Raw genomic sequence first — 18,430 nt, 5'->3', positions numbered from 1 at the left:
TGCTCAATCATAGAAGAGTTTGGGTTGGAAGGGACCCTTAAAGATCATCAGCCCAACTCCCCACCACACACAGGGACACCTTCCACCTACTCAGGCTGCTTAACTCACAAAACTGCCATCTCCTGTCTGTTCAACAGCCAGCTCAGAACACAACACCTACAGGCCTTGTTCAGTGGAGAAATCTCAATTTTGGTGTAACAGCCTGTGGCTTTTGTCTTGAAATACTAAACACACAGAGGGCTCTGTTCTTTTCTTTTTTGAAGGAGATATTGCTAAGGTGCCATACTCAATAACCAGTAGCAGCAAAAAATTCCTCCAAGGTCCAATTACCAGACATTCTCAGAAACACCTACAGGCATGATATACTCTTGAGGAAGGGCTATAAACCCCCAGCAGCCTGACACTTTTGAATGCAATATACTCAAGTGTCACCCAGGAGGGGCCACACATTTAAAGCAACAGTTCTGGGTTCAGGAAGGGGCTCTTCCCTTCCTTCACTCACAGCATGAGTGGATTTCTTACCTGTACAGTGGCTTCCTAAGCAGAATTGCCTACAAAACTCTATTTTCTCTTTTTATACAGAAGTGAACTGTAATGGGAACCATGTCAGTGCCCAAGTCTCACACCCAGCCTGCAGGGGAGCTGTTTGCATGACTGAGATCAAGAACTGGCAGTCCCTGGCAGGGCCTGACACTGCACAGGTACCCAGGGCCTGGGAGCAGAGGGACAATGCAGGCAGGGAATCATTTCCCCACAGAATCTGATCCAGGTGCAAGAGGCTTATCAGCATTTCTCAAGAGCCCTAAGCAGTGTTTTAGTGAAATATCTATCAGAGAAATGAAGAATGCTTGGACAATCCAGCTGTTCCTAAGGCTCTGTGGCACTCTCAGGGCAGTGCCTCCCTGCCCTGGGGCTGTCCCACACACACAGAGTGAAGACTTTTGTTCCCACCCCAAACCCCAGGCGAACACACATCTGAAGTCTGTATTACACAGCAGTGCACACCGAGCTTCAGGACTCCTGCACCCTATTGGATCCAAATATGGCTTGTTTACTTTCTTTGACTTCCTTCTAATTTTAGTTTGAAAAGGAGCTTTCTGGTTCTTCCTCTGCACATCAATGCATGCACAGTAACTGAAGATCCAAGAGTTCAAACAAGTACAGAAAAGCACAAATCACTGATCTGATCTATTTACTATTACATGAAGAGGTGGTCAGTGGTGTAAAAGCAATTCTCAGAAGGGATGAATGAGGATGTCTCCTTTCACAAGATACAAACTAACCTCTTATTAATCCTAATACATAAAGACCTTTTTACAGATAATTTTGTGACTGTACAAATCTCACTAATGCCTTAACAGAGCATCAAGGAAAACATTCCACATCACTATTAACATGACAGCAGCACCTCAGCTTTCATTCAGGACTCCAATCTAACACTTCTTATCCAACAGCCACTAATCTTTCCATTGTACAACTCACTGCTCCATGGCTAAATCCCATTCCTTTACTGCAAACACTGCCTTAGTCAGATGTCTCCTGTTGTTCCAGCATGTCTCTCTGCTTTTGTTAAACTACTATTTTTGTACATAATAAATTTAAATAAATACTGGCAAGTCTAGGAAACCTGACCCTGCATGCTATTCTTGCAATTCAGACTTGTTTGATAATCTGAGATACAATCCATATTTCAAAACAAAATTGAGTTTAAAACCAGCTGCTTTTGTTCTATACCAAGATTTTACTGTCTAACAAACACAAAAGTATTTATTTCACCTAGCTCTGTATACAAGAGAAGAGACAAACTCCTCATAAACAAATCAGGGAAGCTGAGGCCACCTGCCCCATAAAAGGAATCAAACTCTTTTCTTTGAGTTTATCTGATCTAATGAGTAGATCCTATTCTATGATCTGTAACAATAACAAGCTCCAGACTTTTTCTGAAAATGTTAAACTAAATTCTGGCATTATCTAATTTTCTGTAAAAGCATACAGTGATGTCCCCAAGTGTAATTACAAACTCTAACTTTTTCTTTGAAGGAAAATGCCATCTCTGTTTATCATCTTTAAACAGGTGCTGACTATGAGGAATCCATGCAGACACAAGTAATTAAGATTTCCACTAACAATGACAAATTGTGTTCCTTACCTTCCCCAGACTAACAGCCATAAGCCACAGTACAAGCTAAATGGCATATTTATCTTAAACAAGACACTTAAATTCAGGTTTCCAGAAACAGAACTTCTCATTAGGACAGCAGCTTAATCATCTTATAGTTTGAGACAAGTTGGCAAAATAAACTCAAAGGTCAAAAAGTGCCCTCAGCAGAGCTCCAAACTGCACTAGAGGAACCACCTGCTGCTCTGCTATTACATGTCTGCTTACACAAAAGCAGCACAGTATTGAGTTGTTTTAACATTTAAAAATTGTAATACTAAAAATAAACAACACATAGCCCTCCCCAAGTAGCCAAAAATAAGTTCAAAAAACAAACAACCAAAAAAAGATTGTTTGTAAAATTTTCCAAGCAGAATCTGCAGCTACTCAAAGATCACAATGTTCTTCAGGAATCTGTCTTTGCAAGTTCCCAAAATAAAACAAAGCCTCACATGTAAATAATAGATTTGTAAGAAAATGGACTCCTAAGAAAACATACTGACAACGAATTATTAAATGTAATTAGAGATTTAATGTTAATAGACATTTCATGGCACAAAGATTTAAAAAAATAAGACTGCTACCTTCTACAGATGTAATGAAAATGAGAGAATACTAAAGTCTAAAACTTCCTCAACATGTAGCAATTTCTCATCTCCTCATAGAACAGATTTAAATTAAGCACTAGCAACACAAGTCTTAAACCCAAAGATTTCTAGCCACACTTACTGACCAAGACAGAAAAATAGAAGCCTAACATTTTAAAGTAGTTTTTAACATAACACATACTGACTTGCTGAATTGCTACAGAGATATAAAAAAGAGCATCAGCATGATGGACAAGGTTTCAAGTCTGTGGGCAATTAAAAAGGTAATAACATTCTTTCTCATCTGACTTAGCAGCAGATGCTTCAGCACACAACAGACAGACTCAATTCTTTTAGCCCCTCCAAACTAAAAACCCCCCAAAACTGCATTTAGCTAGAGAAGGATGGGATTGCTTCTGCTGACAACAGTTCACATTCAAAGCCAGCCATAACATGAAACTGCACCCTAAAAGCAACATTCCACTGTCAAATCTCATGCACCAAGCTATTAGGAAGCGTTTCTTTAGGAAGGGAACAATTTCCTGGGACCCTAATCCTGTTTACACTTACTTATAGGCTTAAATTTAATGCTATGTGCATTTCTCCCTACAGCACCAGAAAAGTTCTCTTTCCACAAAATAATTACATTGCATCATTTGTGACCTACAATAACAATGTGTACTTGAAACACTTGAAAGTGAGGTGCTCATGCAGGAATATTTAGATAAATTAACATGGAAAAAATAACACTTTAAAAATTAATTTGCATTCAAGCCAAACTTCTCGGAACACTTATGCCTTTTTGACCTCCTACAGAGAAGTCACTCCAAGCAATTTTCAGAAATTTGAGAAAAAGGCCCACACTGCAGCCTGTAGAGCTGGAAGCTCTCTAAGGTCAGCAGAGCTCAGACCTGAGTACCTGCAGTCACTCCACCCTGGGACTGATGCTCAGCACGTTTCATGTGTCAGTTCACACTGACCACTTTGGTCAAACTTGCATTTAATTTAAAACCAAGTGTTTCATCCACTAGGAGTGTAACAGACTGCTCTGTATTGCTGGGTTATGGAAATATTTAAGTATGCTTAAAGCCTTGCTTTCAACATAAATACAATCCTCATTTCATCACTTTTAGTTATGAAATATTACCTGTCCTAAATCTCCCTTTGGGTCTGAATTAGACAAATTGTCTTTTACTCTGGGTTTCAACTGCTGTATCATGATATGATGCCTTAGTGCACAGTTGCTGCATTGTATTCTCAAGGCAGTTGCACTAAAATAGGAAGGAGAGTTTCACATATTTTTGTGACTTCTAGAATTTCTTGTAGTGTCAAAAGACTCGAGGAGCATCTCATAAATCTGAGCTAGTGTTTCAATGAAATATCAGCCAGCATTGCTGTGCACAGGGACGACTCCCCAGAGAGCTCTGAAAAATGCTGAAGTTCCCTGTGCAAAGTCAACAACTGACACAAACCAACATTCCTGCACTCACCAACTTCTCCAGAAAGCTCAGGAATCACAGGAGCAAGGAAGGCACTACAAGCTGCCCGTGCATTTCAGTGGTGCATTTTCTGGTGCATTTCTGAACCCAGCCTGAGAGAGTCTCCAGCTCTGCTAGGGCAGTGCCCTCCCTTCCCAGAGCCCACTGCCAAACAGTGGCAAAAGCCTCAACTTTACAAAGCCTTGAAAACAGGTGCTCTCCCTGGAGGTAATGATCTGATTTAACCAATGTAATGGTGGAAAGCCTGGGATTCTACCACCTAGTGTCCTTAACTCTTACTACAACCCCAGCCAGAGGCACTCAGCTGAATAAACACAACACCACCATGGTAGGGCTTGGCTATGCTCTGGATCAGGTAGAAATTCTGTTTTAGCAAGCAAGGCAAGCCTTCCCTCTCCTAGTCACAGCTCAAGGCATACCAATGCACTAACTGCAGACATCAGCAACACACAAATGCAGGAAGCAAAAATGACTTCCAGGAATTTTTATAGAGATAAAGAAAAGAAAAAATCCAGAAATTATTCTAAATGAAACTATTAAGGGATGAGAAGAACTTGATTAACTAATCTCCTAGAGTCATTCACTATATGAAATAAAAATTCATTATCGTGATGCACAACTGCACAGAAGTCCATTAATTGACAGGAGAAAAAATGCCAAAGAAATCAATATAGACTACAAGTCCCATTATTTGCACCAGCTTGCAAGTATTTGGAGATATTTACAAGCTTTGTTTTGAACACTTAGTGGTTTCCAACCTACAGAATGAAAATAAAAGTATTTTTTGAAAGGCTCCTACTCTCATACACTCCCAGCAAATGACACACTGTAAAAACACACCAGGGTGTAAGCACAGTATTAGTACAAAATAAAACCCACTTTGCAGATTGCACCATTCTGTACAAGTCTTAACAACAGCAAAGTTTCACTATAGAGACACCTGTCCCTCAGACTCCTTTTTATTAATACGGCTTTTTCTTATGGACAGTTTTCACTTCAGAAGTACAAGGCAACTCTTCACAGCTCATTTCTTTCTTAACTCCAAACTGGGTCAACCAAAAATGCCAGCATTTTGCTCCCTTCTGAAGCACTTGGGCTGCTATTTTCACTTAGCTTTGGTAAGTTGCAAGTCCAGAACTAATTTTAACAGTGTATAATTTTAACAGTGTAAATACCTCAGTTGCAAGCACAGTGCTAATTTTAAAATGGTAAATAACTCACTCACTGGATTGAGAAGTCTAATACAGTTCCTTTTTTGTTACCTGCCTTAATAATAAAGTGTTTCTTCTTACAGTACCATGAGTTTTGCTCTGAACCTACCTCTTGTCTATTTTACCAGAATGCTTGAAGAGCAGAACATCTCTTTTTATTCAGCAGCAGCATTAGACCTCTGAAACACATTTTAGACACAGCTACCTACTTTGCAAATATGACTTGTCAAAGTTACCATCCAGAAGGTGCAGCAGCCAGGACACCAGATACTGCCTGGGGCTGGTGAGCTGGGCCAGCACAGCCAAAGGCCTCAACAAGAAGCATCAACAAGTCAGTGTTTGATTTCAAAGTCTATCAGAGCACAGTAGGTACAGAACACACACAATATAAAAAGGAAAGCATTGGTAAATGTCTTAAAACCTTTGCCTTTTAATGTAGATGGGATGATTTAAACTGCAGGATGGCTCATGATGGATTCAGCCACTGCTACTGTGAGAGCTCACTGCCTTTAAGCCAAACGTTCAGAGAAAACCAAGCTGAGCCTGCCTAACCAAACACTGCCAAATTCAATGTTCTTATGTTACAGTCTTCACAGACATGACAGTGATCCTGGAACACTCAACTCACTTCATCCTCCCCTCTCCTATTTCCAGACTAGAAAGAGGCCTGCCTTTACTGGTGAAGCAGTTACCTGGGTATTTTTGCTGTTTGAGAGTTTTGTGCTTAGTTTTCTTTCAGTTTTGATGACTGGAAATGATAAAACACTGTCTGTACACATGGGGAACAAGAGCAGACTAACTGAGGCTGAGAAGTTACCAAAGCTTTGAGAGACTTTGAATAAGCATGGTCTTAAAAGGCACAGAAAACAATTCTAATTTCAGAGCCCTTCAAGCAGACAATTTTTTTAGTGTACAACAAAATAACCAGACTGAGTTCTGAGCTAGTAGGAACTACAGCCATGCTTAGAGAGGAAGTGAAAGGTTTGCATTAAAAAACCTAGGAAGACATACACAAATCATAACTGCATCCCTAAGAAATAAAACAGATCCATTGAACTTGTCAATTACCAAACTCAGCAGGCTGAAACTACTCAACTTATGTCCTAAGTCATAATTCAGCACTAAGACTGTAGATAATGATATTGTCACACTATCTGCCAGGCTTTTGAAAACAAGAGTCCTTAAAGAAGAATAAAACAGGAGAAAAGTTGCTGTATTAGCTTCCTGGTGACCACATTAGAAGTTCTCTTTTAACAAAACAGGCCAAAGATACACACCTTCTCCTTCCCCCACCTCAGCACGATCTGGCTTTGCTTCTTTGTGTTGTCCTTCTGCCACTTTCACAGCCACTGCTCTGCAAATGGCTCCCAGCTTCCGATCCAGGGCCCGCACTCCTGCCTCCCTCGTGTACCTGGGAGAGACAACAGCTGGGCTGGGCTTGGCAAGATAGAGCTCTTTGCAATGGAAACACACTCCTCACTAAACACACAGCCACAGGAAATGGCATGGCAAATGTACCAAAACCTTGGGCTACTCTAGTACATAGGAAAAAAAGAATTTGTTTTTATCAAAATAATTGTGGTTGCTGATAAAATTGCAGACAAATTACTGAGTGGGAAGACATGACTAACAGCTGGTGCCAAACCTTCATGAAATGCTAAGTAATGTCCAACAGCACTGAGCTCTTCTCAGATGCATAAAAATTAAAAGGAAGAATTATTTTAAAACTTAAAATATATAGCTCACTGGAAGTTGAGGAACTGGCCATAAAAGAATATTTTGTTTCAGTCTATGAACTAAAAAGAAGCACAAGGCAGTAACACTACACAAAACAGCCAAAATACTGGTCATAAAATACTTCAATTCATTGAATCAGTACACTTTTTCCATTGGAAAGAGCTGGTTTCAAGTTCCAGAGATGTTTTTGATCAATATATTTGCTGTCACGTCGAACAAAAACCCAAGTTCTAATGAATAGAAGCTATTTAAAAACCCTGTATTTTAATTTTTTAAGCATAATTCAAAATCTAAACAAATGTACCCATCAAGTCACAAGGAAAAAAAGGAAGCCTAATTTCCATTTTTTGTATGAAAATGATAGAAATATAACATGGTTCTTTAAACTACATGTTGTCTGCTGCCAAGGCTATGGCTTCACACAGTGCAGCCACACCAGCCTCAGGTGTTCCTGTTTATTCACAGGGCCTTGGCAATCCTGTCAGCACAACTGACTGTGAGCTACACCTGGAGAGCAAGAGCAAGGAACTCTCTACAGAAAGGATGTTCTCTAGAAGAGCTAGGGAAAGAGCAATTCCATAAGCTACCAGCTGTTGAACTGCTGAAGCCATTAAGGACAATACATATTAAGATGTATTTGTATTACCACTTTATAAACTGATTTATAAAAGAAGGTATTTAAACTGAAAGCAATGAACATATTTACCTGGTAATTATGCCCAAAGTGGTTACTTGTGGAATCTGTATTTGCTGTGGAGTCAGACCATGTAGTTCAAGCTGTTTAGGAATCAAATGTCTATGTGCAATTTCAATTTTTTCTTCTTGTGTGTATCCTTCAAAATAAAAAAAAAAAAAAAAAAGGCATGTATTTATTAATGATCTTTTTGCTTGCACACTACAATATAACAAAATCTCTTATCTTTTACAATTCTACCTGATTGAATTTCAGAAAAAACCTCCCCTAGCTATAATTTACAAGGCTGTTGGTATGATCCTTTGTGGCTATTCATAACTTCAAGCCAAGAAGAAGAGAATTTTAGTGTTTCAAAGACCCCTTTCTCCATTGGAATATTAAAAAGATGCATCAGCCAACTGACCATTAGAATACAAACTAATCAATGAAGGATTAGTTGTAGATTAGATTAGGAAAACATCATTACAGAATGATATTACACGTGATGTATGTATCACCACAGACCTGGAACTGAATTTTCCTGAATGCGAAATACTTTAAAATCATTTTCTTGAGTGCTAATACAATGCTAAATACTATTCTTGTGACAGAGGCCACAGCAGAGGCATCCTGCCTTGTCCCTTTTAATGACCCCAGCCATGCACTCCAGACTCCTGGCAGGCTTTCCTTAAGGAGCTGCCTTTCATTTCAGCAAGAACACCCCAACCTTGTTTAAGGACCTGCAACAGCCATGTCATGAAGGCACTGCAGTGTTACCTGGCACCTGGATAACCTCCATTCTGTCCAGCAGGGCAGGTGGGATTGTAGCTGTAGTGTTGGCTGTAGCTATGAAAAGCACTTGGGACAGGTCAAAGGCTACATTTAGGTAGTGATCAGTGAAGCTGTGATTTTGTTCAGGATCCAAGACCTTAACAAGAGCGAACACAAAAACCACACAATTGTTCATTCAGAAGTAAATAAAATATGCACATTTTTATTATATTCCATTTGGATCTGTCAAATCTGACTTTACAGTAATGAAATACATTATGGATATCACTAAATCCTGGCCTTGCCTGGATTACTCTGTGACTACATGTCACATCACAGGTACAGTTCAAAGAGCCACTTCCCCATGAGTTGTTGCTGCCCTTTTCTAGAGGTGCTGCAGCATTTCTGCAGCCATCAAGCACCTCCCCTAAGCTGCATCTCCATGACCTTTCACACCTGGTAGAGTGTCCCTTGAAGGACTCACAGCAACCTTGGAAAAGCAGCCCATGTGGTCCCACAGAACAAGGAGAATTCTCCCAAGCAATCTCTGACCCCAACCCTCACCTGTTGCTGGCAGCTCCTCTTACTCTAAGCTTACTTCTTACTCTCACACCAGCCTGTGAGATCTCTCTTGTGAGACCAAAGGGAAGAACACAATCCCAGCCTTAGCTGCTGTCACAGTATCACCTGCCCCCCTCTCTTTCTGCTCTGCCCAGCCTTTATTACTAAAGGAGGAGCACAAGTTGTTATTGCCCACAACATCCCAGGCAAGCTCTGACCCTTGGTGAGCCTTGGCCTTCCCAACACAATCATTCTTCTTTTTGTTCCAAAACAACTGAGACAAAACTGAACAAGCACTGCAGAACAAAAACACAGTGTGACCAACCTCAAAAATCTACTGAGCAAGTAGAACTAGGGCTTTAGTAATTGTGTTGTCTCCCTATCATTTTTGGTACCACTTACGTGTGCCAGTGCAACACCTGCCTAGATTTAAGATTAGGTGACAAATATTCAATACATATATGGAACACAAGGGTACTAAGATGCTGTCTTGTAGATTTTTTAACAGTGCCACAAGTGGGAAGTTCATTGTACACAGCAAAGTACTCCTGGCTTCTGCATCACCTGAGAACCACCTTTGCTTCACATCCCCTTGAAGTGCAGCCACACTCTTCCTTCCCACATGATGAATGATCAATGCTACACCCACACAAATAATTCTCATGTCACAAATAATGGGACCCATGCATCTCCTGAGAAACAGCACTCCACTGTCAAAATAACTTATCTGCCTACACCCAAATGAATGCACACAACCTGAATTATAGCCAAGAACAGTGTTGATAATTAAAAAATAACAACTGAATTTGAGGACTTCTCTCATAAAATAAACAATTATGAATTTTCATTACTCTTCAATTCTCCTCAGGCTTTGAAAAGTGAAAAATCTGTTCAAAAAATTGATGATCAGAACAAACTTTAAAAGTTCTTCTATTACAGAATGCCAGAATCACAGGTGACTTTCCTAAAAAATAGAATAAATTTCTATCTTATTTTGAAGAGCTGCACAGATTTAAGAGCAGTTACACTTCCCCTTAATAGTGAAATCTTAAAACATACTGAAGCATATGCTTGAATTCTGAACCTAGGGCTGGAACTCAGTGAATGCCACTGTGCACTGGCTCTAAGCTATTCAAAAGCTTTTCTTACCCTCTTCAGCAAGAAGCTGCTGTCATTTACTCCCTTCTTTACAAAGGCAAAGGCCTGGAGGCATCCTGACAAGCCAAGTCCACTGATGCATAATTCAGAGATGTGCTTTACCCCAGCCAGCCCCCCAGTCCAGCCCCAAACCAAAGGGAGACACAACACCAGGCAGGGAATGCAAGCACAGCAGCTCCAAACTGGCTTCAAAACAAGCAGGTCTATACCAAATATTAGCTTCCCACTCAAAGTCTACTCTTGCAAATTTTTCTAAACTGTTTTAAACAGCTAATCCTAATTCAACTTACTCCTTTTTTTTTTAATATACTGATATTTCTACAGAATTCTAGTCTATCAGCTGAAGTGTTTGCAAGTAATTCCAAAGCTGCTGAAAAACTATGTATTCTGACAGACCAAACTGGCATTTTGACACATTTATTTACATGCATGTTCCTCTCTCCTTCTAGTCTGAAACTAGAAATCCTTATGAACCCTGCTAAATGCCAAGCTGGTGATTAGAATGTTATTTATGAAGATATACAAAATATTGATGCTGTACTCAAATGCAAAAAATACTATCCAATAAAGATAAAGAAAACTGTAATCCAAACCAACTCGGAGTATATCTAAAAATGTGAATTTTCTGAGATTTTTTTACAAGGGCTGGAGATCCTCTGGACTCACAATTCCTTGTCATGGTAACTGTTTTATAGAATAAGATACAAAGCAATGTCCTGCCTATGTATTTCAAACAGACTTTCCAAAGCAAATAGAACTGTTCTTCAGTTAGGTATCTGTGCTGAAGTTCAAGCTCAAAAGTTTTCCAAGATACTCAACTAATACAGAAATATGAAGTACAAAAAGAACATTCAGTGCACAAAGTATCTTGGCTAATTTATGACAGATAGCTCACATGCATACAAAGGCTTCTCTGTAACAGCTTTTTATTACCACAAAATCCAGAATAAATTCCATGAACATTTAATTGCCTGGCTATGCTCCTGGTCTAATTTCCCTGCATACAAATAGTCACTATCAGGCACTTGGATCCATTTCTGTTTTCTTCTGTTTTTAACAGAGGTCATCTAAATTTAGACTAAAATATTCCTTTGTTAATGAAGAGTAACTGGAAATAGGATGACATTCTGTCTTGCTGAAGCAACAGCTCTGCAGAAGCATTAGAACTAAACACATATCCAGCAATTAAAAAGCACCAAGCTTTGCTCCCAAGCTCACAGGGATGGCAATTTTCTTCCTGAATATGCCTTGCTGTGGACAGCAAGAATTTAACACACCTACACATTAAGGAATAAAGGATGTGCCTTTCATACTTAATGCTGGCACTTACCAGACAAGCAGCAGTGTGAACAGCAAATGCAGCAGTTAGGTGACCACTGACTATTGTTTGCTCTCCAGCATTACACCCACCTCTGCTCACTCCAGATGGACCTTCCAACTACATAAACCACGAGAAGCAGATGAAAATGAAGCTATTACGTCCAGCCATGAGACATCTGTCCATTAGAAGAGGTGAAGCACCTGCTTTGGGATGTTTAGCCAGCAGCAGAGAGATACAAAGATCTCACGGGGGAGCAGCCCAGCCATGGTTAATAGAGCAATTACTTCTCCAGATGCAACTAATGGGCAATTAGCAGGGCTTACATAAAGCCTGCAGCCCAGACAGGCAGTGGGAAGTGAACCTTATGAGGCTTAGCTGGAAAAATCTGTGACAGGAGCAGAGCTGAATATCCCTGAGAATGTGGTTTTAAAAGATGGAAAACAGAAACATCTCAAAGCAGCAACGAAGTACCAGAATTCAAACACAACCAATTAAACAGGTATTAATTAAATTTGTCTGCCTTCACAAGTGACACAATAGAAAACCACAATTGTTCTCTACTGAAGGGCAGGGAATGAAAAAAAAAATTATAAAACCCAGTAAAGGTTGAATAAAATTACTAATATTAATATACAGATCTAGATTCATGATTGGAACATTCTTTCCAAGAAATCCCAAATCATTGTGTCTGCATAGCAAACAGCCAGCTAAATAGAAAAAATTGATTTTCAGGTATTTTTACCCATTTTTTGACTAGAATTAGGACAGCTTAGTTCAAGTATCTAAAAGACAAATGACAAGAGAGGTATCAGCAAACTTAGAAACAGAAAGCATTACACTTTCAGCAAAGTGTAAATAAAATCCCTCAGAAGAATAGCACAAGGAATAATGTATTTATTACACTTCTCTCATTGTTTTCTTTGCCCTTTGAGGCCCTTCATACACCCTAAAAATTTGTACTACACAGTTGACAAATGCACAGGTAAAGGACCATAACTGTCATTTTTAAAAGCTAAAGAAGTGAAGCCACACTATTTTCTAGCACATTTAAATTACTACTAGTTCATGTTAACATGCAAAGATCAAAACAGAGCTCTCAAACCACAGCCTGTTCATACACTGATTTTCAAAGAACTCGTTGGCCTTGTCAAAACAGTAATTTTCCACTATCTAGCAGGAAGAAAATAATGACGTTTGTAGGAAGTCAATTGACACTTCATTTGCAGAATGTCATACAGCATCCAGATGAGCTCATGACACCTTAATTTAAGTAGCATTTTTCATATTTAAATCACTGCATTAAGCACTGTCAGTCAAGAGAGTCATTAGAATGACTCTGTAGGCAAATACTATCAGAACCACTTTCACCCTCACCTACTAAAGCTACCACACCTCAGGTCTGACTACTGAGATGCTTCTAGGATTATGCCCTAAGTCACTTCTGTGACAGCCAGCCAGGCTACAAAAAATGTGGGTATTTTTTACTAATGCCTGTTCTTTTGACTGAAACAGGTACAGAGCCATGCCAGAAGCAGTGCAGCTGCAACAGTGGGAACATGGCAGCCCCTAGGGCAGAGAGAACACAAAAGAGAAGGCAGAGTGTAAAACTACAGCAGTACAAGGAATCTCTAAGCATGCACAATACTAAAACCATCACATGCATCAGTGCTGCATCTGCCCTGGCAGCCTCAACAATTCAGCCTGGCCCAGCCCTGCTGTGCCAGCACCTCCCTCATTCTCTCCTTTGCCAGCCGTGCTGGCACAGGAAGATGCACACAGCCTTCCTTCTGCCCAGGGAAGGGCAATGCTTTGTCTCTTCCCCACACCTGAGGACATGCTCCTTCCTCTCTCCAGCAAACTGCTAGAATAAAAGCATTGAATATGCACAAATTAGTGGAAAAGGGAATTGTAATGGGATATCACATCACACTCCAAAAAAAGGAAATTGGGATGAAGGTTCTGACAACTCCTTACTGCTGGCTGCTACATGATACATGAAGCTTGCAAGGCACAGGTCTCAATTTATCTTCCTTATGATCACTCCAGTTTTAGCCTCCTAAGGCCAACTAACCTAATTAATAGTACTGCAACAATTGATGAGATTTACAAAACATTCCAACAGTATCTCATTCACCAAAGTCATCAGTTGTATCTCTGGAATGTTGTGTATTTAAGCAAATCAACTTTGACAACTCTAAAACCTTCATGATAAAATAACTGTAATATGTGCTTCAAAATTAGAGTAATTCATATCTGAGTGCCAGAAGTTCAGAAAAAATGCACTCATGGAAAACCTGACTCTCATGGAAAGCTAAGATTCATCACACCATAATCAGCCAAACACTCATCACACCATAATCAGTCAAGGAGTGGGAATCGGTGACTTACATGAAAAATCCAAGTTCAGAAAGTTAATTACAACACTAATTAAAGAAATGCTCCTAAAAGAACATGCATCTAGTCCATTATGCACTGGGTAAACTGCTTAGCTCCAATACAAGCTGGTACCATCAAGAGCTTCAAAAATATATATAAGTTGTTCCAAGAAAGAAATGGAAAACTTGAAGAAGTCTAGTTACTGTCTAGATCCTCTACAGTTCTTTCTTAGCTTACAACATTGATCATTAAAAATCAATGTCTTGAAGTCCCCCAAATAAGTGATGTTCAGGACTTGAACACTATTTAAATACAGAAAACACCCCAAAATCTATCCTTGTGTTCAAGTACAGCTCACTGAGATTTCTATGTTACTTAGCCACCGTGTAACAGCATCTGCACTGTGCCCAAGGAACTGACGGAAATCCAGCCATGTCAGAATCCAGCAGCTGATATTGGAATAACAGACCTGGCACTCTTAGGCCTTCTTTTGTCCACTGAATCTGCTGGGTCCAGTTTAATTCTTTTAAAATCAAATGAAACCATGCTTGCAGTTTAACACCTCTTACCTCAAGCAAGGCTGCTGCAGGATCCCCCTGCAAGCTCTTTGCCAGCTTATCCACCTCATCCAAGAGGAAAACAGGATTGTTCACCCCGACAGTCTTCAGCCCGTTGATGATCCTGCCAGGCATGCTGCCCACATACGTGCGCCTGGAAAGGAAAGGGGATGGGGAAATGGTGGTGACACGGGGAACAGGAGGAGCAACACCAAAAATATCACAAACAAAACTCCAGGCAAAATAGAAGAACAAGGAGCATTTCAACAATGCTTGCTTTTTTTCCAAAAATTGCAGAATACTTGACAAAAATATGGAATATACAACAGAGCTAATACAAGCAACTGTAACAGTAGCTGAAAATTTGAGTTCCATTGTGAACTAGCTGGTCTGCAAAGGTAATACTTTGCATTAAAGTGTATCCAATCTTTATAGCTTGTGGACATCTTAACATGTTCCAGTACCAGTATCCTTGTACTGTAAGAACAAGCAGAAGCAGATTTGGGAACCTCATTAATAAAAACATTTTCATAATTACAATGCTGGGATTTTGTCATCGCAACAGAGTTCACACAGCATGTTACAAAAGAGAGCAAAATTCCAATTATGAACTGTCAATGTCCCCTTGACAGCACGGTTTAATAAACACCCACCAAAAAGAACAGTATTTACTGTCATTTCAATAGAAAATGAAAAGCTGAACACTGCAATGAAACAAAAAAATGACGAGTTTGAATTTACTTAGCAAATTGGTAAAACCTTTTTTCCATAACACACACAGAGCAAACTACATTTTACAGATGTACATAACCCCTGTTTGCTGCCTTTATCACACTCATTTCTGCTTGTGCCATAACTACTCAGAACACTTTAATTAAGAGCGTGAAATTCCAAGAAGAAAGAGATACATTAAGTGCTGAATTACAGTATCTGGCTCATGACCCTCACAAAGCAGACAAGCAGAACAGGCCTGCTTTGCCTTATGATCTGGTTAACTACTGTCCAAAATAAACAGGATGGCATTTACAAACATGAAACCAAAAATAACACAGGACTAATTTCAAAAAATACTAGAGATGACTTTAAATTTATAAAAAACCCCCAAAAACCAACAAAAACAGAATCCAAACCACACAGCAATGGTGTCAATTCCATGTAACATTTAACCACTGAGGAAACAAATTGCAGTAAATAAAATTTCATTTTAATTTAATTCTAGATCTGACAGTAAATTAAAGGTTTCAAGCTCTTCTAAACAGCCAGCAATGCAGGAGAAATTCAGTTTGCCTGTTACCACCTTCCTGAGGCAGCTGCTAAAGACTGAAGCAGCCAGCAGGCAAGTTCCTCACTTCAGTGCTTTTGTGCAGTCTCAATGTGCAGCAAGGGAGGGGACTGCTCTCAGGAGGGCTGCGCTGTGGAACGTTCATTACAGATCAGCACTCTGCATGGGGAGCTATTCCACAGCCAGCCTGCCTCCTCCTCCTCCATCTGCACACCCACAGCCTTGCCAAGACAGGGAAAGCATCTCATAGAGTGCATTCAGAAAATGAGGAGACTCAGTCAGAGCTGGAGTTCACACAAGTGAATCACTTACCAGTGTAAATAAATGTGTCACTGTAGCAGTTTGGGCATTCCTTTGGTTTTGGGGGGATTTGGGTTTTTTTCAGTTATGGGTTTGGGTTCTTTTCTTTTTGTGGTTTTGGGTTTTGTTTGGTGGTGGTAGTTTTGTTCTTCTCTGGGTTGTTTTTACCACAAGGTACTCAGTGCACTTGAGAATAATTTTATATGCTTCAGAGACAATGCAGCCTGTTTCAATGTTTTGCTTATGGTAGTAATGGGGTAACAAAATTAGGTAAACATCAAACATTCTTTGTTCTTGCTTGCTACCTTATTCTCAAGTGCATGCTTTAAAACATTGCACTTTTTAAATGCATGTTTGTGTTTTTAGATACACAATTTTACTTGGTCCTTTTGAATCCCATAAAGATTTGAGCTATCCATGTTCCACTGAGTTTTAAGAAAGAGGCTGGTTTATAAACTAAATGAAGGCAAACAGATGCAATAGCCTAAATCTGCAGTACCTCTTCATTTATTAGACATGGACCAATACATATTTTACTATACTAATAATCAAATGCTTGAGCTCTCCAAAGTTATTAGGGGAACACATATCAACAAAAGAATCCTTGGTAAGGCAGGACCTTCAGGTATTTACATATAAAACCAGCCAGAATATATTATAATTACAAGCAGATATGGCCATTTATCAGTCTGGCCGTTAACCTTTGCCTTGTAAGATGTGAAACTAAATGCTTATGTTTAGGAACACTATCACTGAATGTGATGTTGATTTCATTATTTTTGCTAGGGTTGAAAGGAGGTTAAACAATATCCTACATTGCTTTGCTTATTTTTTGATGCAGTTTCTTTCCCTGCATTAAACCCAGAGGACAGTCAGCTTTCCCCACTCAAAACAGGAAGCACAGAGCAGGTTTCCTACTTATCTCACTGGTGTAGCAACACTTAAAAAACCCAACTCCTTGAGAGTTCCAGGCAGAGGTCTGCAACTTAGTCACCTTTTTATATCGAGTGAAAAAGTACCTTTAAACAAAACACTAGAGAGGTAATATGTATGTCATCAGGCACTATGTATCCTAGAAAATGTAAAAAAAACCAGCTGGGAAATCCAACCTTCTTGGCTCTCCCAGAGTAAACTGGGAAAGCCTAGGAAATAGAACCCTTAAAGCAGTGGTAGTATTATTGAAAGAAAGAAACAGGACTCACTTTCTTCACAGTGATCCCAAGCCAAGTACTTTTAAATAATTTTTAACTGCAGGGCCTTGCACAAGGTCACAGCCTTTTTGGGTTTTTGGGGTTTTTTTTGTGCAAGGCCAGAGATTGCATCCTCTCAAGGGCTTTACAAATCTCTCTCTGCCTTGTACTTGTCTAACAAAGCCCATTCCTCTCATAGGTGAAGCTGTTTGAAGTTTGTTTCTCTCTGGTGCAACAAGGCCTGTGAGGGAAGTTCTGCCAGCACAGCTGTCCTGGTGAGGAATCCCACCTCTCCTCAAACAGGTGCACCTAAACAAGTCTTCAGCAAAGGCCTAAGGCAGAAGTGAACAGTCCAAGCTTCTGAAACTGCAAAGCAGTGGTAATACAGGAAGGAGTGCTTCACATGAAGGTGAGAAACCAGAGCTTCACACTTACCTCACCAGCACCACTATAAATAAATGGCACAATTACATCTTTCCTTTCCAGAAAAAGAAGAAACACACAACAGAGAAGATCATACATTTCCTGTGTGATACAAAATATCAATACTGAGGGGATTTTAAAAGCACTGAACTTCTTGGAAAAAAGTTCTAAGTCATTCTCCAGAGTGGTTTGTGAGGATTTTCTCTTTTTTCATTTTTTTAAATACAAGTAAACTACAAATGTAAACCAACATACTTTAACACGTGGTATAGATGAGTGGTAAATGCAGACAACAGATGAAGGATGTCTGATCAAGGAGTTCTGGTATGGTACCAAGAGGATGATTTCATTTTGGGAATACAGAGCAATGCTTGAAACTCTTCACTCAATCAGTGAAAGATTCCCAAGCTCCAGGTGCAGGCACACGATCTCCAGTGGAATAGCCAAACCTGGGCAGTTCCAACTGCCACACTCACACATCAGCTGGGACAACACAGTTACTGAGACTGCCCAGCCCAGCCCAGTTACTGAGACTGCTGCCCTCCCAGAGCTTGGTCTGCTGAATCTCTCAGTCTGCACCTTTCACCAAAGTGGCCAAGTGAAAGCTATTTCAGGCACTGTTTGCT

General features: G+C 39.8%; 1 protein-coding gene across 1 annotated transcript in view; it reads right to left on the bottom strand.

Annotated features, from left to right (window-relative positions):
• LONP2 (lon peptidase 2, peroxisomal) overlaps positions 1 to 18,430 on the bottom strand; it is a 35,931-nt gene that overhangs the window by 9,347 nt on the left and 8,154 nt on the right. Inside the window, exons 8-11 of the mRNA XM_059857052.1 lie at positions 14,622 to 14,763; positions 8,643 to 8,793; positions 7,899 to 8,025; positions 6,733 to 6,866 (exon numbers count right to left, since the gene is read on the bottom strand). Coding sequence (XP_059713035.1) covers positions 6,733 to 6,866; positions 7,899 to 8,025; positions 8,643 to 8,793; positions 14,622 to 14,763 — 554 coding nt within the window. The remainder of the gene's footprint in view (positions 1 to 6,732; positions 6,867 to 7,898; positions 8,026 to 8,642; positions 8,794 to 14,621; positions 14,764 to 18,430) is intronic.

Source organism: Haemorhous mexicanus, chromosome 12 (assembly GCF_027477595.1).
Source record: "Haemorhous mexicanus isolate bHaeMex1 chromosome 12, bHaeMex1.pri, whole genome shotgun sequence".
Classification (NCBI taxonomy): domain Eukaryota; kingdom Metazoa; phylum Chordata; class Aves; order Passeriformes; family Fringillidae; genus Haemorhous; species Haemorhous mexicanus.
This window is presented reverse-complemented; position numbering and strand designations above follow the sequence as displayed.